General features: G+C 47.1%; 1 protein-coding gene across 4 annotated transcripts in view; it reads left to right on the forward strand.

The window, feature by feature from the left end:
• The window catches only part of CLPB (caseinolytic mitochondrial matrix peptidase chaperone subunit B), a 151,751-nt gene extending 134,908 nt beyond the window's left edge, over positions 1–16,843 (forward strand). The window contains exons 9-17 of one of the 4 annotated variants that reach the window (XM_036257953.1): positions 3,564–3,641; positions 5,050–5,105; positions 9,912–9,956; positions 10,518–10,679; positions 14,527–14,683; positions 15,513–15,586; positions 15,738–15,857; positions 16,029–16,133; positions 16,495–16,843. In XM_036257953.1, the coding sequence (XP_036113846.1) occupies positions 3,564–3,641; positions 5,050–5,105; positions 9,912–9,956; positions 10,518–10,679; positions 14,527–14,683; positions 15,513–15,586; positions 15,738–15,857; positions 16,029–16,133; positions 16,495–16,743 (1,046 nt within the window). In that variant the 3' untranslated portion in view covers positions 16,744–16,843. The remainder of the gene's footprint in view (positions 1–3,563; positions 3,642–5,049; positions 5,106–9,911; positions 9,957–10,517; positions 10,680–14,526; positions 14,684–15,512; positions 15,587–15,737; positions 15,858–16,028; positions 16,134–16,494) is intronic. The other 3 variants (XM_036257954.1, XM_036257955.1, XM_036257956.1) reach the window with 3 other exon arrangements.
• The last annotated feature ends 5,481 nt before the right edge of the window (positions 16,844–22,324 follow it).

Consider the following 22,324-nt stretch of genomic DNA (forward strand, 5'->3'; position numbering starts at 1 on the left):
AGAGGTCAGGGGATAGGGGCTCCTGAGACCCGGTGTTGAATGGCTACTTGAGCCAGACAGTTTTCCAGGTAAGGCAAGGGTATGAGGAGGTGCTGTGGCTGAGGCAAACCAGACTCCTTTCCCTCAACTCCTCAAAAGCCAGCCAGAGCTTGAGGGTAAAGCCCGGAGTCTTCATCTATTTACCTGTGTAACCTGGAGCAGGTTACCTAACTTCTTTGTACATATTTCCTTGTCTATAGAGCAGGAATCAAGTTCCCCGCCCTGCCTGCCTCATAGGTTCATAAGGAGGCTCAAATGAAGTTATGTCTACTGAAGTTTTTCAGGGATCGTGAAGTGTTAGCAGAGTAAGATGCTGCCTTTGCTGGTTTGTACCAAGAGCACCAGTACCTGTGGCCACATCCTACATGGGCCTGTTCAGGTCTCTATCTGTCCCAGCCTCTGTCCTGAACTGACAGGACCCTCCCGGCTCCCACCCAGTCCTCAGCCACCCTGCCAACCACATCTCCTGGCGCCCACCTTCTCCAGTCCTTCCTAGCAGCTTCCATTTTTCATTCTGTCGGCCACCATCTGCTTGGCTGTTTTTCTCTTCAGATATTATTAGAAATATCCAGAGTTGTAATTGTTTAATGGTTGGCATTTCACCTGTTACACAGGGGACCCAGATCAAGCTCACCCCAGACTCATGCCCTGGGTCTGGCAGAATTGACCAGGGACAGCTGTGCAGTGGAGTCTGCCTGGCATTATAAAGAGCTTTCTCCCAGGTGTATTATTAGAAAAGAAGGGGGGGAAGATGGCCCCAAACATAATCCAATTGCACATTCTCCACTGTGTGTTTGAACTGCATCGCCCAGTAGTGTACAGCTCTCAGTGGGCTGAGTAGCTTCCCTGAAAAAGAAGCCCAGATCAGAGCCTCAGGTACATGACACCTGGGGAGGCCAGTCTCCCCACTGCAGGCCACCTATCTTTGTGATACCTGGGCACTTCTCCCTCTCCAGATACCCCATGAAGCCTGAACCCAGTTTATGTTCAGCTTGTTTTCAACCTAGATTTTCAACTCAGCCAACTTTTGGAAGAATTTGACTCCTTTCATGTGAGCCCTCTCACCACCACCCCAACAGACATCTACAACTGATGTTCACGAGGTCTAGCCTTTGCCATTTTATAATAGCTCCACCTCCCCAAGTACCCCCACCCCTGGGTTCTTGTTACTCTCAGGATTCTGGAGACTTCCTCTCTACCAAGCTTGGACTTCTCCCCTTCATCCTCAGCCTCAGGTACCTGTGAGGCCTCTGAATTTCCTGAAGAGCCAGCCTTGCAGATGACTGGGCCAGTTAGTTTAAATAATTTTTTATTTTTATTGATTTTAGAGAGGAAGGGAGAGGGAGAGAGAGACAGAAACATCAATGAGAAAGAACATCGATTGGCTGCCTCCTGCATGCCCTCCACTGGAGATCATGCCCACAACCTGGGCATGTGCCCTGACCGGGAATTGAACCAGTGACCTCTTGGTGCATGGGTCGATGCTCAACCACTGAGCCACACCAGCTGGGAAGGGCCAGTTAGTTTAGAGATGCCTTGAACCTAGCCCAGGGAAAAGGTTGGACTGCGTTTTCTTAGGCCCCTCTCAGGATTTTCAGGGAGCATCTCCCAGGCAGGCAGAGTGCCTAGTCTGATGTCGATGAGGTTGTGCAGTTTCCATCTGTTTCTGCTGAGACCAGAACTAGAAAGTACTTGAGGTAGCAGCATTAGAGATTGACATGAGAAAGACCATAGCAGGATCTGAACTCCGAGTATTTGAGACCTTTGTAATCCAATCCCACCCACCACTGCTCATGTTTGTTCCTGTCTCTTCACTTCTGTCAATCTGTCCACCTTTGCTCTCCAGATCCTACCCAGCCTCCACGATACATCATCAATCCCACTTCTTCCAAAAAGCCTTATTTGGCTTCTTTGAAACCCAGCCACATGGATTGTACCACACAGTATAGTATTTAGGATCTTTACACGTCAAGACTAGCAGACACATTCCTAAGATCATCAACTCTCTTTTTTTCAAATCCTCACCCAAGGACATTTTCCCATTTATCTTCAGATAAAGTGGGAGGGAGGGTGAGAGAGAGAGAGAGACATCGATGTGAGAGAAATACATCAATTGGCTGGCTGCCTCCTGCACAACCCGAACAGTGCCAGGGACTGAACTGCAACCGAGGTCTGTGCCCATGACCGGAATCGGACCCATGACTCTGGTCCGCAGGCCCACGCTCTGACCCAAACCAGCCAGGGCCATCAACTCTTTCTTGTTTGACTTGGTTTCCAGGCCTTTTCCTCTGAAACATACCCCTTTGCTAATCTCCCCCTGACTCTCTGGAGACCAGATCATACATGCTATTCCATCTGCAAACTGACCTTAACATTGCACAGCGCTTTGTCCCTTCCTGCTTCTGGCTGCCATGTAACCGTTAATGTAACCCAAACTGATACTCGCTTTTTTAAGCAGCTGTATATGACACAAAAAGACCAGTTTAGAGAGAGAAGTAACTGCCACCTCTTCTGATCAACCAGCCCTCTAGTTGTGTGACTCAGGCAGTCTCTTATCTCTTGCCTCAGTTTCCTGTTCACAATAATGAAGCTGAGAATTTCCTCTTGGGGTGTTGTACAGGTCTTGGGTAATGAAATTTTGGTGATTTTTCCAACTGTGCCTAGTAGATAGCATGTTCAGTAAATGGTTCATCTTTTGATGATTCTGTCTCATTCTTCCTCCTGCTCTTATACTTGAATGATGAAAATATGAGTCTAGTTCTCCCACTCTGTACTTGGACATGTAATTTCTTTACCTTAAAGGCACAGCCCTTCATTAATGACTTCCTCCTGAAAAGGAGAGGACAGGTCTCACTCTAGCAGAGCTATGCCCCTAGGGAACCTGGCACCGATCTACCCCATCCCCACCACCACTCTCCCCAAACACCTGGAGGCCATGGTTAGTGGAGATGCTAACCAAGTGTCTCACCCTTCCATGCCCTGAGCTCCACAGTACCTTTGACTGGCTTCCAGAAAGTGCGTTTGACTGTATTTCCAGACAGCTGACCAGACCTTGGTTTCCCCAAATGGGAAAGCGTCCATAGCTTGTAGTCCATATCCCCAGGGCCGGCAATGGGCTTCTTCCTCTCCCATCTGTATAGGAGGACTCCCACCACTGGTAAGTAGATGGGGAACCAGCTGAGAGCTAAAGTTCCTCTCAAATTCTCCTTCACCAATCCCCCACCCCCTTCACCTCCATTCACCATCCACCCGCCTTTCAGTTTCCCTGGCAACGCTGAGTGCTCATCCTGGAAAACTTTATCCGAAATCTGCTCTGGGCAGCTTTCCAAATCCATGCTAACCTGATTAGGTATCTCTAGGGGCCTTGCCAGCTAATCAGATTAGGCAGCACTAATGGTAGTGAGGACTTTGAGTGGGCGCAGAGCAGTAAAACATATTGTATACTTAGTGATAATTATCCTGCCTTTTGTGTCATTGATTTATCTCCCTCCCTCCCCGTCCCCTGTCTTGTGTGTTGGCCGTAGCAATCCGGAGGAAGGAGAATGGCTGGTATGACGAAGAACACCCTCTGGTCTTCCTCTTCTTGGGATCATCTGGAATAGGTAATAGGAGCAGATCAGCCAGTGGGGAAGAAGAGCTGGGGGAGCCCCAGCTGCTGTGGGCCAGGGTCAGGCCACCTACCTCTAGTTCAACTCCAGCTCCCAGTACAACTGCCTCCAAATTACAGAACCAGCAAGAGGATCATCTATCACTTTAGGAATAGCTGGAAGGATGCCCCTCCCTCTGGAAGCTGGGGTGCAGGGCCTAATTCACCTGGAGGGCCAGGCTCTTGGGGGGCCTGGTAGCCCTGCTCCAGCCACTCCACATCCCTCAAGTCTGCCCTTTGGGTACAGTTAAACCAGCTCCACTGCCCAGCTTATCAATCTTATTTAATACAACCTGAGACATAACCTGCTAGGAAGCTAAAGAAAGTCCCCGATGGCTAATACAGTGCTAGGTGCACAACAAAATTGGCTACAGTAAAACGGGCTGGGTATTTTTCTAACCAATTGGGCTGAGGCATTCTCACCCCTCACTCTCTGCCCTCACAGACTTCCCAGCTCCACCTCCTCTAACCATTGTCTCGATGGGAAATTTCATGCATTTTGTTGCCTGCTTTCCCCCTCCCAGCATTTGTATGGATTTAGCTCCCCCTCAGATAAAGGGTCCAAAAAGGTTACCACCACTTCACCATGGTGCTATAGAACTTGACTTACTATGCTGGACAGTGACTTACAAAGGCTTGACCATCATATAAATGGCCTATAGAGCCACCCCTTTGATATTGTCATTCTCTCTTTATATTATGAAGAATCTGTGAAGCCGAGGAGAGGTGTCCTCCCTGCCTCTAATTGGTCTGTGGCTCCAGGCCTGACTGGATGGCAAGATCATGGGTGTATAGAGACATGCAGTGAAGTGAGCCAGGAGGCCAGGGTGTTCCTGGAGAGGCAAGGTTTGTGCTGAGCTTCAAAGAACAAGCAGGCTCTGGATTGTAACAGTCAATCTCTTGCCCAGCCAGAATGGCTCAGTTGGTTGGAGCATTGCACTGAAAGGTTGCTGGTTTGATTAAAGAAGTAAAGGTCAGGGCACAGGCCTAGGCTGTAGGTTCTGTTCCCCATTGGGGCACATACAGAAGGTAACTGAACGATGTTCGTTTTCCTTCCTCTTGCTAAGCATGTTCTCAGGTGAGGACTTTTTTTTTAAGTCAACCTCCCACTGTAAGGATGCTGCTATAGAGGAAACGCCTCAATTCCCATCCACAGAAAAATCAAGATGCAATTCAGACTTTGATTCTGGTCCCAGCTTCACCTTTAATTCCCTTGGTGACTTTGGGAGAGTCACTGACCTCTCTAAGAATCAATGTTTTCATCCATAAAACATATTAGTTGCAGTGTCCATGCATTTCTAATATTCTTTAATTCCAGGAGGTAGTTATCTGGCCCTAACCTAATTCCTCTCCTTTCTTACTAGGGAAAACAGAGCTGGCCAAGCAGACAGCCAAATATATGCACAAAGATGCCAAAAAGGTAAGGGCTGGAACCTAGGCCTGATCTTTAGGCCATTGAAACCTCACCAATCCTGCTAGCCCAAAAACCCTAGGCTCCCTGAATTTGGTAATAACCAATCAAAAAGATAGGCTCTGGTCCATGAAGCATACCTCACTTCTGGCCCCAACTTGACCACCAATTGCTCCAGGAATTTGGGCAAGTTATCTAACCTCTTTGTACTTCAGTTTCTTCATCTATGAAATAGGAAGACTACTCCTTGCCCTGCCCTGATTCTTAGGGCACTTGGGAGAACCCATTGAGATGCACCCATACAATATTTTCAAGCATCTACTCTATGCCAGATATACTAGTTCCTTAAAAAAAAACAGTGTTTATTTAGACATTCTCCCTGCCCTGAAGAACTCAGTCTGGACAAGGATACAGCTTTAGAAACATACCATTACTGCTCATCAAGGCCATGCCAGAGGGAGTCTTGGGGTCTGTAGGAGAAAACCAGTGGGAACAAGAGGCTGTCTTATTACTTCTCTCCTTCCAATATTAGCTTTTAAACAGGATTTCATATGTCTAAGCTGTGAGGTGGTCACAGGCCCTTTCCCCCCATGACTCAGAACCCTGGATTCTCCATAGGAGAGGACCACCCCCATCCTTTATTTGTTCAGACTCTGGCTTTCCAAAGCCTGTTCATTTTGACTTTCTGTGCTGACAGGCAATGCTTTCATGCAGAGAGAAATGTCAGAGAGCAATCCTTGGGGACTGCGGAAACATTTCAACAAAGGCCAAACATTTTTCTTTCTACCATCCTTCCCAGTGTGGAGGCTAAGGTCCCCCTACCCACCACCCAAGGGTGCCTATGACCCCAGGTGCCCTTGCTTCTGTGGAACACCTCCCCAGCTTAGGTGATAAGAATTGCTCAGGCCTCGCCAGCCAAACTGCCCCAACAGCAGAGCCCTGGGCACCTCCTGTCCTGCTTCTGGCCTAGCTGCCCCTTTGCTACCTTCCTGAAGGCCTGGCAGCCACAGAAACAAGGTAGCTCAGGCTGTATCCTCCTGAGCTGCATCCATGGCCTCCTCCTGCTTAGTAACTGGCTGAAGCCTCTAGGCCTCCCTGGCTCCGCCAGTAGCTATGCTTTGCCTCAATCAAACCCAGAGCAGACCCACTTGACAGGCAGGCAGGCAAGAAGCAGCACATGACAAGCTAATGTGCTCCAACTGAAATAGCGTTTTTAAGACAATTCATCAGGTTGGCAGCGATTGAAACAATTAGCACTCTGGAAAGGGCCATAAACTAGCGAGACTATTAGGGAAGATGCAGTTACGGGCAGGAACCACCTGATTAGGGATGAAGAATTCTGAGTGTTTTAATTTTAATACTGTCAGAAAGGTTAATATTTAATTACAAATTATAATCTCCTTATCTGAGCTGTCCTAATGTGTCTTCATACACAGTGGAAATAGAAGGAAAGTACCTGCTGACTTACTGGTGTAGAAAGGAGAGGGGACTTGGAGAAGACTGAGGGTGAAGTCATTTTTCAGTTGGAGCACCAGTTTCGTTGGAGGCACATTTACACCAGTGCAGGCTGTTCTGAGGCATCTTTCAATATATGCCTCACCTAGGAGAAGGAAGTGATGCCATCATGCCTTGGATGCAGTGTTTTAATTATAATACTGGGTGGTCCAGGCTCTGGAGCCAGTCATTCCTTAACACAGTTTCCAATTCTACTTTCTGCTATCCCTGGTCAGGTTACTTTATCCCTCTACAATTCAGCTCTCCTGTCTCAGAGTGAGGCTATCCAGTGCCGTGTCTAAGGTTGTCATGAACATCAAATGAGCTCAGGCTTTAGTACATAGTGAGTGTCTTATCCCTTGTCTTTTATTTATTCATCAACTCATACTTTCCACATCAGTACCCCATTGACTGTCTTATTTGATCTTGAGGAAAATAGTATAGATGCTAAATTAGGTCTAATTCTCAGATGAGAAAACTGACCCTACACATTAAGGGGTCTGTCCAAGGTCAGTTGTTAAAGGAAGAAGTAAAATCAGAATCCAGTCTGTCAACTCTTCCCTTAGTGTCATTGTTCTCACGTGCAATAGGAGACTGGACTGTAAACTTGTCAGTTTGTCCCCATGTCACATAGGGAGATAGAGGCACGAGAAGCCCCATATAGCCATTCGTGTATTTTATTTTTTAAATCATATGTAATGCTTCTACAGAACTCCTGATTACAGAATCTGTATGTAGCATAGACATACTCTGGCCATGGAACAGGCATGGTTTGAGATCTTCAAAATCCAAGAGTCCTGGACTGTAAGCTATCTAACCAAGGTACCTGACTCTCCAGGACCAAGGAGTGATGTGTCATTTACAGGGCCCAGTGTTGAATTGGCCTGACTAAATGAATGAGTACTGGCTTGGGAGTGTATGACTTGAATTTGAGTTCTGGCTCACTGATCTTTAGTTGCCTCATTTGTAAAGAGTCACTCATATCTCCAGACATGGCTGCCTCACAAGACCTTGTTTGCACATTTTTACAATTTCTTCATCAGATCTATAAGCTTATTTTTTTCTCTCATTAGCCTCTACTATTTCTCCCAAATTGAGCAGCTTTATTAACTCCCATTATTAGGGTTAATAATCTTGGAGAAAGAACCTTAATGCTATTCCATGATCTCATCCTGAGATAGGGTGGTGGAGCCATACACTCTTGCAGTTATAGGGCAGTATAACAGAGCAAGGATCTGAGTCCAACTGGCTGTGTTCAAATCCCAACTCCAAACTACTCTGTGGAGTTGGCTGGGATCTCATTTTACATCAGTTTTCTCATCTATAAAATGGGTTCAATAATGGTGCCTATCTCATTAGATTATTATGAATGTTAATGAGATAATATATAAAATGCTAAACACTATTCTTAGCACATAGTAAACAATCAGTACATGTTGGATATTACTGTCATTATCATTGCCTCACTTCCAGATAACCCTAAGCTAAGCTCATCTGAAACCAAAATTATTCTAGTCAGGAAAATCAAACCCTGAGACCTGTTCAAATTTACTTAATAATTTAGTAAAACACCTACGGTGAGAACCCAGATCATTTGACATAAGTAAGCCCTAGTCTATATTCCCTGTATCCTAGGACATTGATCTCTGGGCACAAAACTCAGAACCCTTCAGATGAAGACTTCAAGAGCCCAACTGATTGACAGCAGGAAATGTGAGGCAGTAGCATAAATGGCTAAGAGCATAGCCTTGGAGCCAGATTGTCAAGCCTGAGTGACTTTGGGCAAGTTACTTTCATCTGTGACTCAGTTTTATCATCTGTAAAATAGGGATCATAACAGTGCTTACTTCTGAGCCCTTTCTAGTTTGTTTAGACATTGCCAGGCACATAGTAAGCACTCAGTGACTATCAGCTATTATCAGATACCCAGCTCATGGCTTCCAGCCCATTGCTCCCTCTGGGCAGCACTCCCAGCTTCCCATGTCCATCCTCCCACCCTTCCTGAAGCCTGTGTTTCTCTTGGCTGAGCTGCCTGGGGCCCTCTGAAAATGCTTGTTGCCCGATGTTCCATGTGCTCAGATAGCAGGGATCACCCCCACGTGACCTTAATAGCTCTCCCGAGCCCTTTCCCACCTCTGGGTTAGGTCCTCTCTTTGGCCCCCGGTGAGACTGGGGAGGAAACAAGTGCCTGTGTTGCACAGGAAAACTACAGCTCAAAGCAGGAGACAGCATACCCAAGGCCACTCTGACAGTGGCAGAACAGACTGGAAGCGAAGCCTGGGGCTCTTTCTGCCACCCTGTAACCTCAGGTGCAGAGTGACAGGACAGAGAAAAAACTAGAAGTACATCACTGAGTGAATTTCAGACCAGAGACTGAGCTAGAATAGGCCTGCATTTCAGATATAGCTACCTTCCTCTCAGGGTCTTGGCACCTCATCATCCCTAGCTCTCAGGAGACGTGTGGTCAGTGAGTATGCTCTCAGACAGAAGCATGTGCTGGTAAGAGGAGCCTGGGGAGAGTGGGGAACCCTGCTATGGGTGGAGAGATACCTGTGAATGCTTTTATAACTTCAGGAAAAGAAGTGTGTACGCTGCCTGTGTTGACTCACAAATGCCACACTACCCAGTGTTGTCATCCCCAGGGGACCACTTCCTTGGAAACCACCCCTAGGCCCAGCAGTGGTGAGAAAAAGACTGCAGGCTACGTATTGGGTGACTTTTAGATGAAATGAGGAAATGTAAATCCATAAAAAGGTTTATTTGTTTATGTCAAAGAAAACTAAAAGGGGCATGTGCCCACATAGACCTGCAAAGGTGAGGGCACCGTGGAGCTGTCTGGGTATTTGTTGCTCCCCTCCACGTCATCACATTCCACACTGATTGTGACTGACTTTGTCCGTGTCTGCCTACCCTACTCAGCAGGCACCCTTCTAGGACAAAGACCAAGTCTTATTCACTTTTGTAGCTTCAGTGCCCAGCATACACAGGATGCCCTCAGGAAATGTGGAGTGGATGGGAGAAGGGGAGGTTGGAGGGGTGATGTGGTAATCAGAGGAGTAGAAGCCTGCCTGAGGAAAGAGACATTCTGAGCCAGATGTAGAAGGGCAGGGACATGACTTGGGTTTGTTAAGATAGAGAATGGACTCATGTAGGAAATGAGTGACAGAAAAGGAGGCAAGGGGCCAGGAAGAACATATCGGAAGAATGGGATAGATCTTGAGTTGATATGGTCTGAAAGCTTAGGGGATATGTGAGATGCTCTCCTCCTTAACCCTCCTCTCTGCCTTCCTGCCGATTGCACTCATGCTTGTTTCTGCACAGGGCTTCATCAGGTTGGATATGTCTGAGTTCCAGGAGCGGCATGAGGTGAGTGAGATTCCTCAGCGAAGTGTTGTTTAGAGGGCGTGCGGATTTTGATGTGGCTTGTCATTTGGGCCTGAGATACTTCCAGCAGCCTTGAGATTTGTTCTTTTGGAGGCATAAAGTCACTGATCTGTTTGCTTAGGATTTGCTCTGAAGAATTAACATAGAAAAGATCTATCTGGCCCGATCGATGTGGCTCAGTGGTTGAGCATCGACCCATGCACCTAGAGGTTGCCAGTTCGATTCTGGGTCAGAGCACATGCCCAGGTTGTGGGCCCAATCCCCAGTGCAGGGCAGCAGGAGGCAGCCAGTCGATGTTCTCTCTCATCGATGTCTCTCTCCCTCTCCCTTCCTCTCTCTCTAAAATCAATAAAGAAAAAAAAACACATTTTTTTTTCAAAGAAAAGATTTATCTGCTGTCCCATCATGGCAGGATTCCTGCCACCCCAGGAGACAGCCTGACCGTCTTAGCAGTGTGTATAAAGACATCTTCCCGTGCATGCCCCAGATTGGAAACTAAAAGCATGGAAAGGACTTTATAACATGTTTTCTTTCTTTCTCCAGGTGGCCAAGTTTATCGGGTCCCCACCAGGCTACGTCGGTCACGAGGAGGGTGGCCAGCTGACCAAGAAGCTGAAACAGTGCCCCAATGCTGTGGTGCTCTTTGATGAGGTGGACAAGGCCCATCCAGATGTGCTCACCATCATGCTGCAGCTGTTTGATGAGGTGAAAGTCAGCTTGGGCCAAAATGGAGTCAGGGATACCTAGAGGTATGGGGGTTTGTGAATAGTAGGAACCAAGAACCCAGAAGCCTGTCTGATCATTCCTCAACTTGCTGCTCTCCCATGTGTACATTTGGGCACTTAGCAGATGTGGCTTCACCCCGTCTCTGCACCACATCCCAGGCTGGGCACTTGAGGGAAGACCAGCACTGCCCAAAAGTAGAAATTTCACCACTGCCCAGGCTACATTCCAGAGAGACAGGGTGGGGCAGAGGTACCAGGAGAGAGACCTGAACTTGTAGTGCCACCTCTGCTTCATCTCTAGGCATCAGGGGCCTCATGATACAAACAAGAAAGCTGGATCCAGGATGAGCTCCAAGAAAACCTTTCTGACTAAATGAGAAGAACCAGCCCCCTTTTTTTTTTTTTTTTTTTTATCCTCACCCGAGGACATTTTTCCATTTTTTGTTCAGGTAGAGTAGGAGGGGGAGAGAGGAACAGAGAGAGAGAGAAACATCGACATGAAGGGACACATCGAGTGGCTGCCACCCGCACGACTGACCAGAGCTGGGGACAAACCGCAACCGAGGTACATGCCCCTAGCGGGAACCGAACCCGGGTCTCTCGGGACCGCAGGCCGACGCTCTAACCGCTGAGCCAAACCGGCCAGGGCCCAGCCCCCTTTTTTATTCAGCATATTCTATATACTAGGCTGTGCTAAAAACTTTACAGACGTTATCGCTAATCATTACAATAGCCAGGCAAGGCAGAAATGATCCCATTTTTTATTACTGCCTCCATGTAACAAATGGGGAAACTGAAGTAAAGTGAGATCATTCACCCATGGTCACACAGCTGGAAAGAGGGAGTCCAGATTCGAACCCAGCAGCCAGTTCCAGAGCCTGCAGCTTAAATAATAACTTCATGCAGCGAGGGCCTAAAGAAAGAGGTAGATTGGCAGTGAAGCCTTCACAGGAATTGTTGAAAGGCGACGCCCGAGGGACAGCCAGACGAAGATGTGTCAGTGGCCGTTCCTCAGTTGAGGTCTGGAGCATAGGAGGCGTGTGGACTGGTGGTGGAGATTCAGGAATGCTCCAGCACAGAGAGGGCAGCGGAAGCCATGGGAAGGGATGCGATCTCTCAGCCAGGGAGGTTTAGTGTGCAGAGAAGAAGACAAGGCTAAGACAGCCTGCCACCTATCAGGAAGGAGTCAAAAGGGAAATGTGTAGAGAGGGAGTAGGCAAAGCAAGAGGTGGTTCAGTGTGGGGCAGAGGGAACACAGACAGAACACAGCCCCTGCCTCATTGTTCATGAATGAGTGGGGGAAACAGGCAACACAGAGCGGTTCATCACCCAATCCAGTGTGGGGGCATGAGGGAAGCTCCCCATTCCTGCCAGCCGGTTCTCTCAAGCCGGGGCCCAGAAAAGCAGAAGCCCTTACTGCTCTCGCCTAAGCACCAAGCAGAACTAATGCTGGTCATGTCCCAGGTGACCCCTATGGCACAGGGCCAAAGTCTCTGGAAGAGACTGGCCTCAAGTATCCCACCCTCTGCTCTTCCCTTCAAGGATAGAAGCAGTGGGAAAGCAGTCCCCAGAGCCCTGGGGTGAGCATTCGTGCTCCACTCAGGACGTGTGCACTCCAGTCACTGGGGACAGTGACAGCTCCCTATTGGGGACGCATCTTTATTGCCAAGGACTCTGAGGACAAGGAGACATGAAGTCACCCTTGGGTCAGTCATTCACTGCACCTGTTCCTCTCACCCACCTGGGACCTATCCTCAGGCCCAGTTATGAGCAGAGCTTTGCGCTCTTGGAATGAAAATGCCACTGGTTATTGCTCTGGCCAGTGTAGCAGTGTGTGCACTCAGTTCTCAGAAATGAGCTCTTCGGACACACTTTGGCATCTCACACTCATGCAGACCTGGTCCCCATTAAGTGGTGGATTCTGTCGTATTGTACCACATAAGGAAGAAAGCTAACAGCAAAAGCTTAAGAACATCCACTTGTACCCTTGTCCCACCTCAAGGCAGGGACTGGAGAGTGACCAGGGACCTGGATCACGAGGCCCTTTTTGTATAGACCCCCTTAGAAATAACACTTTCTGAGAGGCCTGTGCCAAGGGCCAGTGGAAAGCAAGGCTGAAAAGCACTTGATATCATGCCCAGCATGCAGTAGGTGCTCAGGTAACACGCATTCCGTCCCATATTGCCTGTCACGACCAAGGCTGGCCTGCTGTGGCATTGGTTTTGGAAGCAAGGGCTGACTGTGAGTCAGTCCAGCGGGGAAAGGGAAATGCTTGAGGACTGGTCACTGGCTGAGGCAGGCAGGAGCCAACAGGCTGAGAGGTCAGTGACCTGTCTATCCCCTAGAGTCATGTTATCTGGTCTGGCGAGCCATGCTTTATCTGTAACCCAGAGGAAATCCCAGGCAGGTCTCCCTCTTTCCACACCTGTCCCAGTTGCTTCTCTCCAGCAAGAATCTAAGGATGTAAACTAAATTTGTCAGAATTCTGAGAAAATTTTATTTAGGGAAAAAAATATTTCATGGAGCCTCATTTATCCAGCACTGTTGGTATGACCTTGGTAGCCTGTGCAGAGAGCAAGACAGGGGCTCTGTGGTCAGACAGTTTGAGCCTCAGCTCTACAGTTTACTAGCTATGACTCCTTGAATGAGTGACTTCACCTCTCTGAGCCTCAGTTTCTCTGAGGGGTGGTGAGCATTTAGGTATTCAACACGCAGGTACTGAACACTTACTATGTGCCAGACACTGTTGTAGGCCAGTGAGAACAAGATCCAGCCTCTACTTCTTGGAGCTTCTAGTGGGTGGAGTGCAATAGTGCACAGAAAACATTAAGCAGGTCCATGTGGTGGAACTTCCCATCAGTGTCCACTGTTGTTACTCCATAAGTTCCTTCCAGTGAGGCCCTGGCCATTGCTTGTGTTGTAAAGGACTGCGAAGTGCTGCTGTACAGTGAGGCTCAGTTTGCTAAGTGGGTGGAGCTCTGTGCCTTTAAACTGAATGGCCCCAGAGAGCTATACTTTTCTCATTCTTCTGACTCTTCCCTCCACTCTCGCTCCTTTTCTCTTTCCCTGGTGCACCTGTCTCCAGTATAGATGCTTTCTTTTATGTCACTTCTAGAAAAAGCTAAAGATTCCACGGAAACTTCCAAGTTGGTAAAGGAGGAGCCTTATTTTCTATCCCTCTCTGTTTCAGTTCATTTTATTCATTTTGATCCAACAAATATATAAGTGTTTGCTATAGTAATAACAGTTCAGAACATTTACAGTCTTAATAAAGACAAATTTGGGTAAAGTGAGGAAAAAAAAGAACATTTGCATAGCTTGGTTAACTAAGGAACTTTCTCCAGTATGACTGTATCTAGTCCTCACTGTGGCCCAGTGAAATATGCTCTTCTGAACTACAGCAACCTGGGCTTCCCCTATTATAACACTTAATGCACTGACTTGTCATTGCTGGTTTCCTGAGTGTCACTCCTCTAGACAGCTCAGTGCGTCTCCAGTGCCCCAACACAGAGCCTGGACTAGAGTGGGCTTCCAGGAAAGTGTATTGGATGGATGCATGTGAAATCAAGCTGACTTTTGGGTGCAGGGATGATTGAGTGCTCTGACTGATGACAGCAAATGCAGTCTCTCCTGGAGGTGTTCAGTGTGTGGAGCAGTTACAGCCCAGGGCAGTGAGCACTGCAATCGAGGTATGAGAACAGTGCTTGAGAACCCAGGGAGCAAGCAGCTGACTACAGGGGTGGAGAAGACACAGGGGTTCTGGAGAGACCTGGAAGAGGTGCTCAGTCTTATAGCTCCCTAACTGTGCAGTCACTGTTCTTTCCCAGGGCCGGCTGACAGATGGAAAAGGGAAAACCATCGACTGCAAGGATGCCATCTTCATCATGACCTCCAACGTGGCCAGTGAAGAGATTGCACAGCACGCACTGCAACTGAGGCAGGAAGCTTTGGAGATGAGTCATAACCGTATCGCCGAGAACCTTGGTATGGCACATGGCCTGCGCTTTGAGGCAACTGGGCGAGTGCCCAGGCCACCAGCAAGCACATCTCTTGGGGGCAAGGATAGTATTGGGAACCTAGGCCTTGGTGAGGGTCCTGGTAAACAGTTTTGTCCATAGCTATCAATGACCAGATATCAAGCACCATACCAGGTGGTGGGGGGAGACAGACAGACTGACAGTGCCCTAACTACCTCAATAAAGCCCCAAGTCTTAGGTGACAGGAGTGTTCCAGACAGAGGAATGGACAGAACCACTCCAGGGTGAAGGGCCAGGACGAGGTCCATACTTAACAGATAGAGATGCTTTGATACAGCAAGGGGACAGCAGATCAGAAACTAGATGGAGGTGGACACGGCCTCTCTCAGCCAGGGAGCCTTCCTGTGTAGGAAGGCTTGAGGGTGCTGGGAAGGAGGGGTGCATCAGACAGAAGGCCGTATCTGTCCTTTCCGGTTGGAAGCGAACCCTCCAGCCCTCTTCTTCCAAATCAGAACTCAAGTCTTGGTCCTGACTCTCCTCCTTTTCCCTTCCCTTTCTCACACCACTTCTACCCTAAGTAACTGCAGGCTTTGTAGCACATGAGAGCTGAGCACATGAGAGTTGGAAGGGCATCAGAAAGTACCCAGTCCAGTCCTCCCATTGTTCGGATAAGAAGACCAGGTCAAGACCCAGAGGGCCTACAGCATTGACCAGGGTCACACAGATCATCAGGGACAGGACCAGGGCTCCTTTCATAGACGGGGTCAGGGGCCAGGCACATCTCCCAAAGCCCCCTGGGTGTGGGGAGTAGGCAGTTTATGATTATGTTTTCACAGGGGATGTCCAGATTAGTGACAAGATCACCATATCAAAGAATTTCAAGGAGAATGTAATTCGCCCCATTCTGAAAGTAAGAGGTCTTTGTCCTTGCTGGAGCCTTGGGTGGGGGGAATCCCCTTCACCATCCTAAAGCTATGGTAGCCTCCATATCTTCTCCATTGGAATCCAGTAATTGCCTTTACCCTGGTCTGGCTCACCCCACCCCTTATCTGGCTCTGCAGGCTCACTTTCGGAGGGATGAGTTTTTGGGACGAATCAATGAGATCGTCTACTTCCTCCCCTTCTGCCACTCGGAGCTCATCCAGCTGGTCAACAAGGAACTGAACTTCTGGGCCAAGAGAGTAAGAGTAGGGACTGCCCATGGGTGGGATGGCATCTCTATCCACTGGAACACCACCTCCCAAAAGGTGGAGCCCTGGGGCACACAGTCTTTCACAGGCTTAGGCATGAGTAATGAGGGATGGAAACCATGGGGCCACATTGCACACATGTTCCTGTCTGACCTTTCTCAGGCCAAGCAAAGGCACAATATCACACTGCTCTGGGACCGCGAGGTGGCAGACGTGTTGGTTGATGGCTACAATGTGCACTACGGCGCCCGCTCCATCAAGCATGAGGTGAGCACAAGCCCAGAGAATTGAGGCGCTTCCACACCTCCCTCTCTGGTGCCCCTAGACCCAGTCCATGGGCTCCCAGCCTGGAATTGTTCCTACCCAGAACAGATGCCCCTGTAGAATCAAAAGCACAAGATAAGATTAAGTCTGGAGCGTAACCAAGCATGAACCCCTACCAGGATGGGGAACTGAGTCAAGAACCTCAGAAACTGACACTGAGTGTTCAGCACAGTCCTGCAAGCTGTGTGTTGTTAACCCTTTGCAGATGAGAAAACTGAAGCTCAGTGTAAGTACTTGTCCTGGCAGTAAGGGATAGAGGCTGGCCCAGGCCTCACAGTGACCACTCTTCACCTGCCACCTGCAGGTAGAGCGCCGTGTGGTGAACCAGCTCGCGGCCGCCTACGAACAGGACCTGCTGCCAGGGGGCTGTACTCTGCGCATCACTGTGGAGGACTCAGACAAGCAGCTACTCAAGAGCCCTGATCTGCCCTCACCCCAGGTGGAGAAGCGTTCACCCAAGCTGCGGCTGGAGATTATCGATAAGGACAGCAAGACCCACAAACTGGACATCCGGGCACCGCTACACCCTGAGAAGGTGTGCCACATTCTCTAGCATCTACCCTACCTGCCCAGTACCCGCAACATCCAATAAAGGCCCCTCGGCTGTGGCATGGCAACTGACCTACCTTCCCCTCCTACCTCTTGCCCCTCTCATCCAGCCTAAGGCCTCTAACCTCCTCACAGTCCCTCCAACACCCCTCCTCAGACCCAAAGTCCAAAGCAGGAATTTTGCCCTCCCCTGCCCCCTTTGTGTGGGTCCAAAACTTGCTAACAGGTCTCCAGGAGAGGAGCTGTCCCTCCACCCCCGTCAAGGCAGAGGGGAGAGGGAGGTCTCTTATCTCTGTCTTTCAGCATGATCCTCCTGCCCCATAGTCTCTGGAACTTTATAATGTTCCGTGGACGTTCAGAAGTATGGCAGCTAAGGACAGATCTGGCTGGAAGAAGACAAGCCAGACTATGACCTGCCACCCTCTGCTGGCCCTTAGAATGTTTCCACAGAGAGTGAAGAAAGAATACAGAGGCCCAGGAACAGAGGCTCTGCAGTTTAGGATGTAGCTACCTCTTTCCCATGCCCTAAAATTCCAAGGGACCCTTCCCTCTTCCACTGCCATATCATAGCTACTATTCCTCCTCACCCCACCTTCTGGGGTCAGGCCAGGCCAGGTTTCTCCAGCGTTAGAACTAGGCCGATGTAGAGTACATCTAGGAGGAAGGCTGACTGGGTCACCACCCTGGCCTACTCTGGGGCTTGACAATGGTACCAAATGACCAAGTAAGCTGACTAAGAGAGCTGACTAAGCTCAGCTCTCTGGGGCTTCCTTCAGGAGTCTAACGACATAGACCCTAGCAAGCTGGTAGGGGAAAAGAGACAGATCATGGGGTCTGCCTCAGCCCTGTCTACCCTGCTGTTCCAGCGAAGTTAGAGACAGCTCCCCGGTGCAATCATGTTACTCACTAAGCAGAAGGTCTGCACACCATCCTTTATGTTTCAACCTCAGCTTGCTGGGCACAGCAAGGCCTGGTGCATCCTTGAGCATCATCTGCAGTAGCCCCCACTGACGATCACCCCATCACCCTCCCCCTACAGGGCCATGTTAGAACCCTATTGGTGTTAGTTCATATCTTTCAGGAAGCAGAAAATTGGGGCAGGAATCAAAGTCCCTTAGAAGAATCATAACAATATGGTGGGTCATAAGCCAGGAGGTGGTTTCCAGCAGATGCCCCAGCAATCAGCATCTAATCCCTCATGGAGCTGTGTCTGCTGCTCCCTACCTCAGTGACTGCTGTTCTTTTTTTTTAAACGTATAGAAAGTTGAAAAATAGTAGAGTTCCATATACCCTTCACCTAGCTTCTCCTAATATTAACATCTTATAAAAACCATGGTATAATTATTAAAATCAGGAAATTAACATTGGCACAGTTCTACTAACCTGTGGACGTTCAAGTTTTGCCAGTTGTTTTGCTACTGATGTTCTTTTTCTGGTTCAGGACCCAGGGCAGGTTCAGGATCCTGCCTTGCATTTTGTTGTCATGTTTTCTTTGTCTCCTTCAGCCTATCATAGTTCCTCCATCTTTCTTTGCCATTCATGGCCTTGACATTTTTGAAATGTCCAGGGCAGTTATTTTGAGGAATGTCCCTCAAGTTGGGTTTGTCTGCTGTTCTCACATGGTTAGGTTGAGGGTCTGCATTTTTGGCAAGACGACCCCAGGAGTGATGCTGTGCTTTTCTTAGTGCCTCCTAGCAGAGGATAAAATTCACTTTGATCACATGGCTGAGGTGGGATGTGCCTAGTTTCTCCACTATAAAATTACAAATTACAAATTAGTAAGAATCTGTGAGGAGATACTTTGAAGCCATGCAAATGCCTTATTTACCCTTAGAATTTTGCCCACCGATTTTAGCATCCATTAATGGTTTTTGCTTACAGCAAGAATTAATGTTCTATTTGCCTAATGATGACTTCTGTTTCCTTATTCCACCCATATTTATTAATTGGCATTCTACTGTAAGGAAGAGCTGTCTCTTTTTCTCCATTTATTTATTTAGTAATTTATTTATAACAGTATAAACTAATGGATATTTGTTTTCTTCTATGGGTTATAATCTAATACTAACATAGTTTATTTTGTTGCTCTTTTAGGCCTAGATTGGGCCATTGGGAACTCTGTCAAGTTGGCTCCTGTGTTGTTTCAGCATTGCCCCCATCATTTTTTAGCACTTCCTTACTTTCTGGCACCACAAGATGTTCCTAGCTCATATTTTTCTCGTCCCAGCTCTGACATCAGCCCTTTTTTCTCCAAGCAGCACCTGGTTCCTTTTATTCAAGAATGATACTTGGAAACCAGGATCTAGGTATTAAGTGTATTCATTTCTACTGGACTGTCATTGCTTCTAGGCCCTTTCATGCACAGAACTAGGAAATATATGTATGTGTGTTAACACATATCACACACATCTGAATTTATCATTGTGTCTCTCTATCTGTAAATTATTAAAAGCCATGAGTTCATATCAATACCTGCAATTCCAATTCAATGTCACGGAATTTGTGATCACCATTATTATGAGTTTACTATTCTTACTCTGCTTCTCCGCTCCTGCTCTCTCTGTTTCTTCTCTTTCATTCTGTTGATGTTCACATTTCCCTTAGTGGCTGTAAGTCAGTGAGTGGCCATCCTTTAAGGAACATTGCTATTGGATAATGTTGTCATTGGCTGTCAGTCCCTTGGTTCAATCAACTGTGGCCAGGAGCAGCAGCCATATAACTCAAAACCAGATAACTTTTATACAAGAAAACCCAGCGCCCTGACTGGTTTGGCTCAGCGGTTGGAGCATTGGCCCACAGACTGAAGGGTCACGGGTTTGCTTCCTAGTCAAGGGCACATACCTGGGTTGCAGGTTGGATCCCCAGCCCAAGTCAGGGTCTTTCGGGAGGCAACCAATCAATGTATCTCTCTCACATCAATATTTCTCTCTCTTTCTCTCTCTCTCTCTCTCTCTCTCTCTCTCTCTCCCTTCCTCCCTCCTTCCCTCCCTTCCTCCCTTCTACTCTCTCTGAAAACCAATGGAAAAATATCCTTGGGTGAGGCTTACCCAAAAAAATTATACAAGAAAACCCAATGGTCACCCTTCTGAAAGGAGGGTAGGGGACAGGTTTGACGCTCAGTTTCTGGGGAACTTAAGTATCACTTCTTCTAGGGATTCTTAGTTAGACCTCCTTGGTGATGTTGGACCTCTATCTTATACTTCCTTAGCATCCTAGGCAATATGGTGCTCACTTACATTACTTGTTTTATGTCTGTCTTTGTCACCAGAGTGTGAGCTCCAAAAGGGCAGACACCAGTTGTTCACTCACTATCTTGTTCTTAGGACCTGGCAGTGTCAGCACATGAGGCTGCTCCAGGTATTTGGATAAGTGGTGGGCCCTGTAGCAGGCACAGATCTTCACAGTAGGTCCCAGAACAGAACAGTGTTATTGGTTCACTGAGCATACATTTATTTGTCATGTGATTGTGGCCAGGCAATGGACCTGCCAAGATGGACCCCTGAGCAAATGGGGCAAAGGAAGACCCAGATATCTTATTGAGTATCCTGAATGCATAAGTCTGGCCTGAGAGATGAAAATGTAACACCAACACCTCTATTGTTCAAAAAAGAAAAATTCAAAGCTGTGTAGTGATTGTTTCAGAAATTTAGACCAAAAAAACCCATATTTAAACCATAATAATATAGGAAATGAACTAATAAAGTTAAAACCTGAAGGTAATGAAGAAGGAAACTTAAAAAAAAAAAAGAAAGAAAAAGAGAATAAATAGGAAAATGCTTCTTTGAAAATACCAATAACATAGATAAAACCATCTTAGCCTGATAAAGAGGAAAAGAGCAAACAGGATTATGAATGAGAAATCAGACATAACCATATATATGGAAGAATTTAAAATAATTTTAGGAGTGCTCTATGGTAACAAATTTGAAAACAGGGAAAACATAATTTTTTAGCAAGCACTAACCCAGAGTATTGTTTCAATGGACAAATTAATTACCAAAGAAGAAATTGGAAAGGTGATTACATTTTTATCCTTTTTTAGAAGATTGTGTTTTTATATTTAAACTCTTTTATTGATACATATGGAAAAGTGTATAGATTCCAAGTACACAGTTTAATTAATTACCACAAAATGAACACTAAAAAAATAGATGAATTGTAATTTTTTTTTTTTAATCCTCACTGGAAGACATTTTTCCATTTCTTGTTCAGATAGAGTGGGAGGGAGGAAGAGGAAGAGAAAGAGAGAGAAACATCGATGTGAAAGGGACACATCGAGTGGTTGCCACCCGCACAGCCCAACCAGGGCCGGGGACAAACTGCAACCGAGGTACATGCCCTTAGCGGGAACCGAACCCGGGTCTCTCTGGACCACAGGCCAACGCTCTAACCACTGAGCCAAACCGGCCAGGGCATGAATTGTAATTTTTTAATTAATATATAAACTGCTTCAGACCATGGGAAAAGATGAAAAAATGTTCCTTAGGTGTTTCTTTTTGAAAGTTTTTTTTAAATCCTTACCCGAGGATATGCTTTTTTTTTTTATTGATTCTACAGAGAGAGGGGAAAGACAGAGAGAACTATCGATGTGTGAGAAAGAAACATCAATAGGTTGCCTCCCGGACATGCCCCAACCAGAGATTGAACCCGCAATCTGGGTTTGTGCCTTGACTGGAAATCGAACCTGCAGCCCTTCTGTGCACAGGATGATGCTCCACCCACTGAGCCACACTGGCCAGGATGCCATAGATTTTTTTTCTTTCTTTTTTTCTTTATTGATTTTAGAGCGAAATGGAGAGGAAGGGAGAGGTAGAAGCATCGATGAGAGAGAACATCAATTGGCCACCTCCTACATGCCCCCCACTGGACATGTGCCCTGATCAGGAATTGAACTGGCAACCTCTTGGTGCATGGATCGATGTTCAACCACTGAGCCACATTGGCCAGGCGATGCCATAGATTTTTTAAAATCAGCATAAGAGCCCTGGCCGGTTTGGCTCAGCGGTTAGAGCGTCCACCCGTGGACCAGAGAGGCCCGGGTTCGGTTCCCGCTAAGGGCATGTACCTCAGTTGAGGTTTGTCCCCGGCCCTGGTTGGGGTTGTATGGGTGATGGCCACTCGATGTACCTCTCTCATGTCAATGTTTCTCTCTTCCTCCCTCTCACCCTCCCACTCTATCTGAAAATAAATGCAAAAATGTCCTCAGGTGAGGATAAAAATAAATAAATAAAGGCCAGCATAAGAGATTAATACTGAAACCTCCTGATGAAGTGCCAAAAAGAATGCCATAGCCTAATCTCACCTGTGACTGTAGATGCAGAAATTCCAACTAAAAGTTGAATTGTACATCGTGATGACATAAGGTTTATTTTAGCAATACAAGCCTCAGTATCAGGAAGTTTATTAATATAATTTACTACATCAGAATTTGAAGATTATTTAAACGTCTATAGATTAGACATTTAATGTTAATTTTCTTATTTTGATAATATTTATTATATGATTATGACCTTGTTTTTAAAAACATGCATTGAAGTATTTAGAGGTTAAAGGCAGAGACAATTTGCAAATGTTTCAGGAAACTA

This window comes from Molossus molossus, unplaced genomic scaffold (assembly GCF_014108415.1).
Source record: "Molossus molossus isolate mMolMol1 unplaced genomic scaffold, mMolMol1.p scaffold_m16_p_13, whole genome shotgun sequence".
NCBI classification, from domain to species: domain Eukaryota; kingdom Metazoa; phylum Chordata; class Mammalia; order Chiroptera; family Molossidae; genus Molossus; species Molossus molossus.